The 7,915-nt window shown below is 54.3% G+C and overlaps 1 protein-coding gene across 3 annotated transcripts; it reads left to right on the plus strand.

Moving 5' to 3' along the window:
- Positions 1–262: 262 nt before the first annotated feature.
- On the plus strand, positions 263–7,700 carry Ing1 (inhibitor of growth family member 1). 3 transcript variants are annotated; one of them, XM_036166654.1, is made up of 2 exons: positions 263–284; positions 5,880–7,700. In XM_036166654.1, exon 2 carries the CDS (start codon positions 6,026–6,028, stop codon positions 6,581–6,583), a length of 558 nt encoding a protein of 185 aa, XP_036022547.1. In that variant the 5' UTR covers positions 263–284; positions 5,880–6,025; the 3' UTR covers positions 6,584–7,700. The 3 variants fall into 3 exon arrangements, with proteins under 3 accessions (XP_036022547.1, XP_036022546.1, XP_036022545.1); XM_036166653.1 differs by lacking the exon at positions 263–284 and adding an exon at positions 403–510; XM_036166652.1 differs by lacking the exon at positions 263–284 and adding an exon at positions 1,158–1,358.
- The last annotated feature ends 215 nt before the right edge of the window (positions 7,701–7,915 follow it).

Here is a 7,915-nt window from a genome sequence, read left to right on the forward strand (position 1 = left end):
AACTCAGCTCCGAGAGGCGACACAAAGGGACGGCGGGGGCGGACGGCGCAGGCGCGGACGGCCGCCGAGGATGCTGGGAGTGGTGGTCCCTCCGCGCCTCGCTCGATGCCCTCCCGCGCGGGTCCGCAGCCAGTGCCAGAGACCTGCGCATGCGCGCCCACTTCCGCCTCCCTTGGACCCGCCCGCTCGGGGCTCCTCGCGAAGAACAGCTCTCTAGTACTAGGGAGTGCGGGAGGCGTTGCCGGCCCCACCACACCTCCTCCTCGTCCCGATTGGCCGCAGAGGTAAGAGCCGCAAGGGGATTGGCTGTGGCCGTTGCCAGTTCTGTTCGGGGGCCCTATTTATACCGTGCTAGGAGGCGGGGGAATGCAGTGAGCCCGCAGGATGGTGGCTCTTCTCCGTGTAGTCGGGTCTCGAAAGCGGCGGTCTGGAGGCTCGCCCGGCCACGGAGAGTCCTTAGAGGAGCAGGCCACCACCCCGCCGTTCCTGGCCGGCGAGCGGCTCCGCCCAGTAGGTCCGCCACCGAGTAGCAAACTCCTAGTAAAGTTTCGCGTCGCCGGCCGCCCCTGCCCCGGCGGCCCTGCTGCTGCCCCCTCCGCGACCCCGGCCCCCAGCGACAGTGACAGGCCACGCCCCCGCGCGGGCCGGCCTCGCGGCCCGCCGCCCCCTGGCCCGGGACGGTGAGGGGCGTGAATGCGGTGGGGGCGGGGCCGCCTCCGGGAGGGGGGGTGGCGAGGCGCATGCGCGCTGCGCGCGGGGCTGAATGTTTCCCAAGTGTTTGAAACTGGTATTTGGGTTTTCCACGTTGGACAAGTGCGGCGAGGCGGGCGGTGGAGCGCGCCCTTCCCGCTGCCGGCCCCGCTCTCTCCGCTCTCCACGCTGGTGGCGGGTGGGCGGCGGTGGCCGGCCCCCTTTGGGTGTGTGCGCGCTCGTACGCACGGCCCCCCGCGCCGCCCGGCGCCCGGGAGGGGGCCTGCACGGCCCGCCGGCGGGGCGTGCGCCAGAGCCTCGGCCGCCGCGGCCCGCGCCTGCAGGCGCCGGGGTCCCCGCGGCCCCGGAGGCGGCGCGGCGGGCGCCCGATGTAGCCGCCGGCCGGCCCGGCCGAAGTGGCGGGGGGGGCGCGGGAGGGCGAGAGCTTTGCATTTTGCAGTGCTGTTTGAGGGGGGCGGGGGGTGGAGGAAGCGGAAAGCCGCCGAGTCGCCGGGGACCTCCGGGGTGAACCATGTTGAGTCCTGCCAACGGGGAGCAGATCCACCTGGTGAACTATGTGGAGGATTACCTGGACTCAATCGAGTCACTGCCTTTCGACCTGCAGAGGAACGTCTCGCTGATGCGGGAGATCGACGCCAAATACCAAGGTACGGCGGGTGATGGATGGGCGGGGGCGGCCGCGTCCATCCCTGGGTCCCGGCGACGGGGCTGGCTGGTCCTGCTGGAGCCGGAGCTCCCGGTAGCGTCCTCGGAGGGCTAGGAACAAAAGGTCTGGAGCGCCTTTGATAACGCCGAGGTCCTTGTGTGCCGAGCCCCGGGACACGGAGGAGGAAGGAGCGCGAACGGCTGGCTGCAAGGCTGCGCGACCAAAGCGCTCTTTGTAGTGAAGTGATGAGGCGGTGCTGCGGGGGAGGGGGCGCGGGGCTCGGCCGCGTCCTCGGGGAGGGGGCGCGGGCCGCTGCGCGAGCTGGAGCGCTTGCTGTACGGACGCCGCGGCCGCAGGGCGCGGGCGCTCGGCTGGAGGGACGGCTGCGGGCCGGGCTCCCGCGGACCTGAGTGCCGGTCCGGAGTGTCGCCGCCCCCCGCCCGGTCCTGGATCTAAGTGTTACATAAAGTCCTGGGCAGTCCCGGCCCGGGGTCGCGCGATCGCCCAGGCCCTGCCTTGCCGGGGCCCTCCCTTGGCTCTGGACGCGGCTCCGGGCCGACCGTGAGGGGCGCCGGCGCGGTGTGTCTTGCGGAGGAAGAGGGTGGAAGGGAGGCTCGCAGCCGACTAGGTGCACGAGTGTGCTGCGCTCGGTGGGCGCGAGCTGGGCTCCGACCGGACAGGGACGGGGCAGGTGAGGGACCTGCAGTCAGTCCTCCCGGAGACCCGGGCTGCCCCGAGTGGCGAAGAGGCGGAGCCTGCGTGCCCGCCGGGTACTGTTGGTTGTTGGGGAAACTTTGCTGCGAGGCCAGGGGGCTCTGTTTAGAACGTGGATGGCCGCTCGGAGTTTACTCTTGTTTACAGAACTGCGCAGCAGGGAAACGGAAGAGTTGGGGGAGGTGGAGGGCCGCCGTTCAGACCCACACAGCTAGACCTGCCGGGGAAAGCGCCCCTGCGCGCTCTATCCGAGTTGCAGCTTCGCAGCTCCGTTTATAGGGGAGTCATTAACATACTGCGGAGCGTTCCGCCTCTGCGGCCCTGTGATTGGTCGTAACATCCTCCGTGGAATGTCCTTATCAGTGTGCTGAGCAGTCATTGGGGGGGCCGGCCGCATGGAGGCGGGCCTTGTTCGGGGGGACGCGCTCCAGTCTGTGTTTCCGCTGCCTGCTATTCTCTCTGTGGAAGAGGGCCGGGCGGAGGGAGGAGGCGAGTTGATTTGAATGTCTTCGGGTCGCCCGTCCTCTGGCCTTGGATTGGCTCCTGCCGCTGCTGGGGCGGGCCATCCTCGCGGGTCCTGCGGTTTGATTGGGCTCACTGCTGGTCCCCGCCCTCAGTGTCTTCGATTCACATAGGCCTCGGGGCGGGGCGGAGCGCGCTCCGCGAGTCTCATAGGCTGGAGGCGTCGCAGTCGCTTTCCGGCCGCGGGGCCATGGCGGCGTCGGCTCCCGGGAGGCCGCTGCGATCGCCTTGGCCGCTCTGGCGCCGCGCGGGCAGCTCTGGCCGCTTCTCGCATTTCCGGGAGGCGTGAGTGAACTGGGAGCACCCCGGTCGGGACTGCGGGTCGCCGTGTCCGGGCGCTGTCCACCTGGAGCCCCGCCGACGCGGCCCCTACGGGCTTGTATGTCGGGCCGGCTTTGGAATAAGTCTTTGCTCAGAACTACTGTTGCAGGTTGAGCTTTTTGACGGTCGCCTAGTGCTTCAGGTGTCTGAAGCAAGAATCTGGAAGAAGAGACTGTGGCTTGCTCGTTGTAAATGGAGTTTGTTGCCTGAGTTATTTTTCGAATGTTATAATCATATCCCGTTGGAAGCAATGCCTCATTAAAAACTTAATTGCTGTCTTATGTAAGTTAAATGCCTTTTTGGTAATTGGACAGACTAAATGGTACTGATTTATTCACCACCTTTATCGTCCCCGGTACTTTATGGTGGTCCAGCAGCAGTCCGAAGCCGAGCTGTGGTTTTGTTGCTAGAATACTCTGCTTAGGGTAATTAGGAGTCTGCTACTGTGGGTCCCACGGTGACTTCGTGGTAATTTTTAATGGAATTTTTCACCACACGCCTCACCTAAAGCTGAAAAAAGCATTTGTTTACATTTAAATTTAACTTAGCAATGGATAGAATTGCTCTTCTACAAAATACCACCAGTATTATCTTATTGGCTGGGCGTGGTGACACATGCCTGCAATCCCAGTGGCGGCAAGATCAGCAAGCAGTTCAAGGCCAGCTTTGATTGTACAGCATGTTTGTATAGCATGGTACCCACGCTGGTTGGTTGGTTTGTTCATCGTTCTTTTTTTTTTTTTTTTTTTTTTTGCTAAGGTCTCACTGTGTAGCCTTGGCTGACCTGGAACTCTTGTAGATTTCGCTTTTTCCTCTGCCTCTGGAATTTAAGGTATGTGCCATCATACCCTAAAAACCGAATGTTTGGGGCTACCCTCCATAAGTCAGATCAGTTGACTTACCTCTTTAGAGACTGGGACTATTCATCCTCTTGTGTGGTTCTTCCTGGAATACCTCCAGAACCTGGACATGGCCTTACCTGTTGAGACATTCAGAGTCAGCCCTGTGTTGTTGTCCAGTAGGATTTTTGTTGTTATTTTTATTTGTTTTAAGACAGGGTCTCCATATGTGGCCCTGCCTGGCCTGTATAAACCACAGTGGTGTGGAATTCAAAAGAGGTCTGCTGACCTCAAACTGTCAGGAGACAACAGAGCAGGGTGGGGTGGTAATTTTCTAGATACTGCTCTGACTTCCAGCCTGTCCACACAAGTGCCCTAGTTAAAAGCATTTTCAGTGGTTGCATTAAGAATGGCCAAAGGGCCGGGTGGTGGTGGCGCACACCTTTAATCCCAGCACTCGGGAGGCAGAGCCAGGCGGATCTCTGTGAGTTCAAGGCCAACCTGGTCTACAGAGCGAGATCCAGGAAAGGCGCAAAGCTACACAGAGAAACCTGTCTCAAAGAAAAAAAAAAAAAAGAAGAAAAAGAAATGGCCAAAAGGTCTCAAGAACAATAATCATATTTATTTTAAAAATGACCAGTGATCTTATTTGTTCATTTCTGGCATTTGAAGCAGTCTTTGACATCTTTGGCGTGAGATCCTTTGTGGTCTTTAAGCACTACACTGTTTCAAGCCACCCACTTCATAGGTTTCCCTTCTGTCAGCTTTTACAGCCGCCCACCCATCCCATGCTTTCTTGTTATCAGCCTTAATCTGACACAGAGATTCACGTACTCACATAAATACGCACACAGAGGTGGGCTTGGCACTTGTCTATGCCTTGGGCTGCTTGGTAAATTTCATGTGCAGGGCTGGTGGATGAGGGCAGTCTGCAGCACTTCTTGTAAAGTAATATTGATGTCATTCCACCTTAAGCAGAAACCCCTCCTTAGGCTGTGGCATGGGTTACCACAAAGCCAAACCATGAAAACACCCAAGCCTCCAGAGACCCTGTCTGCAAAGGAAAAGCTAGTTGTTTTTTAAACTGGGTCTAAGTGTGTAACCCAGGCTGGTCTCACACTGGGCTTCTGCTGCAGTGTCTTGGGTCCTGAAATTGTGAGCTGAATTCTTTGATTTCAATTAGATTACTTAGCAGTTTTTATTTCTTGGAAATTGTCTAATTACATTTGCCAAATGACATTTTATAAGCATACAGGCTTATTTTTAGCCTTCCTAGGAAGGCTTTAATTTGATACTAGGGTTTAGTTCTCAAAATGGTATTATTGAGTACTCGGAGACAGAGGCAGGCGGATCTCTGTAGGTTCCAGGACAGCCAGGGATACACAGAGAGACTGTTTTTTGCTTGTTTGTTTGATTGTTTAATATTGTAAGCAGTAGATGAAAGTATTTGTAAAGTCAAAACTGTCGTTTTTGTTTTAAAGCAAGGTTGTCTTGTGACTAGAGCATTCTTGTTTTCAGTAATAGAGAACAGCATGCTAGAGTGGTCATAAGGGACAGATACACAGCGGGCCTCTGTTTTAACCGTAGTCTTTAAACCATAGGGCACCATCATCTAAGTCTACATGCCTTCTGTAGAGCATTCCAGACATTGAGATGTTCAAATGCAAGGGGTAGGGAGACCTGACCTCAGATGCCCAGAATACAGGTAAAAAGTGCCTGTGACCCCAGCTGGGGAGTGGAGATAAGAAGGTCCCTGGAGCTCTGTCTCAGATAAGGTGGAGAGCAGTACCCAAACACAAAGAAGTACAGAATCGAAGCTTTTAAGTTATTCCAAGATATTTCAACAGAAGCTGTGGACATATGATTGACGGGGGAAGAAAAAGTTCAGGCTGCAAGCACTTCCCTAACTGGAACCTTTTATTCTATCACCTCAATTTCACTAACTGGGAACACGGCTCACTCATGGCAAGGGTTTCACACGGGGAAACTTGGCCTTCGCTGTTTCTGCCCCTTGTGTTTTTTTTAGATTAGAAATAAGAGAATTAGACCAAAAGCTTACATAGTTGGTATTGGGTTTCTTTACCAGTTTGCTGTGAGTGTGTAACACAGACTGTGTTTGTCTATAGAGATCCTGAAAGAATTGGATGACTACTATGAGAAGTTCAAGCGTGAGACGGACGGCACGCAGAAGAGGCGGGTGCTGCACTGCATCCAGAGGGCCCTGATCCGCAGCCAGGAGCTGGGCGATGAGAAGATCCAGATCGTGAGTCAGATGGTGGAGCTGGTGGAGAACCGCACCAGGCAGGTGGACAGCCACGTGGAGCTCTTCGAGGCACACCAGGACATCAGTGACAGCACTGGCAGCAGCGGCAAGGCCGGCCAGGACAAGTCGAAGAGTGAGACAATCACTCAGGCGGACAAGCCCAACAACAAGCGGTCCCGGAGACAGCGAAACAACGAGAACCGAGAGAACGCGTCTAATAATCACGACCACGACGACATCACCTCAGGAACACCCAAGGAGAAGAAAGCAAAAACCTCAAAGAAGAAGAAACGCTCCAAGGCCAAAGCAGAGAGGGAAGCCTCTCCCGCAGACCTTCCCATCGACCCCAACGAGCCCACGTACTGTCTGTGCAATCAGGTCTCCTATGGAGAGATGATCGGCTGTGACAACGACGAGTGCCCCATCGAGTGGTTCCACTTCTCTTGTGTGGGACTCAACCATAAACCGAAGGGCAAGTGGTACTGCCCCAAATGTCGCGGGGAGAACGAGAAAACAATGGACAAAGCCCTGGAAAAGTCCAAGAAAAAGAGGGCTTGCAACAGGTAGTGTGTGGACATGCACACAGGAGAGCAAAACCCAGGTCCCAGGACGGGCAGATGAGTATTTTTAGAGACTGTCAGAAATGGATCCTCTCCTCGGGATGGCGGAAACAGCCTGTGTCTTCATGGTTGGTGTACCTGTAGCCAGACTGGGTCTGCAGATCAGCGTTTTAGAAACTACAAATAGAGGTTCGAATTAAACATGTCAGCAAGTGTCAGACTGGTTTTTGGGGTTGGGGAGTGACCTGGAAATAACCTAACAGATGTATAAAGAAGAGATTTAATTTGGCTGTTTTCACAAAAATGTTATGGTTTACAAAAAAAAAAAAAAAAAAAAAATTAGCCAGGTTGCTGAAGTACAGCAAGTGTGCTTCTCGCTGCCATAATGTATATCCACATGACAAGTTGGTCAAAGGTTTAATGTCTAAATATTATTTTTTAAAAAGGTTAATGGGTAAATTTTACATGACATATTTTATACATGGCCTATTCCCCAACTGGCCATTTTTAATGACTGGGTACATTTTTAATAGGCCAGACACAAGTGGTCCAGGCAGTGGGTCCAAGTCTTGCCTTTGCTACCCTAGGTCATAGTGTGGCCACCTTTAACTTATGAAGTGTATAAATGTACATTTTTCCAGCCACCTTGCCCCTGCTGTATTATAACCGGAAGTGCAGCCTGGTGCTGTTGTGAAGCCAAGGTGCGCGTCCTGCTGCGTGTGTGAGCTGTATAGATGTTGCGTCAAGAAATAAATGAAACTTGGCCAATTTGTTTCTTTAGCATTTAATTTTAACATACAAATCATTTTAAATTTTTTGTCTTAAAAATTTATACACCAGCAGTTTAGACAAAGCCTTAAGCAAATTGTATCTTATTGATCTCACGTAATAAGGAAGTAGACACTATGTCTATGCCAGCAAATAAATGTCAAAAAATACTTAGAGCAGAGGGTAGAAAGTGACTGTGTACTTGAGATCCAGCCCCACCATTTGTTTTGTGTGGCCTGTGAGCTAAGGATGGTCTCTGTGTTTCTAAGTGGTTTTAAAAATCACATTTCATGCTACATGAAAGTCCTATGAAATTCAGATTGGAGTGTCCATAAATAAAGACTCATTGGAACACAGCCATGTTTATTTCCTTATGTGCTGTCTGTGGCTGCTTGTGTGGGACCAAGACCTGCTGACAGCTGGCGTTGGCCACCCATCGATGGCACGTGTCCTTAACTACCCACTTAACTGGAGTCCACTTCTCTAGCCCTGGGTGCTGTGTGCTGTGCTTGAGCTCTGAGTACGTTGAGATGTGTTTTGCCAGAGTCTGGGGCCTTGGCTTGGTCACTGT

Source organism: Onychomys torridus, chromosome 17 (assembly GCF_903995425.1).
Source record: "Onychomys torridus chromosome 17, mOncTor1.1, whole genome shotgun sequence".
Classification (NCBI taxonomy): domain Eukaryota; kingdom Metazoa; phylum Chordata; class Mammalia; order Rodentia; family Cricetidae; genus Onychomys; species Onychomys torridus.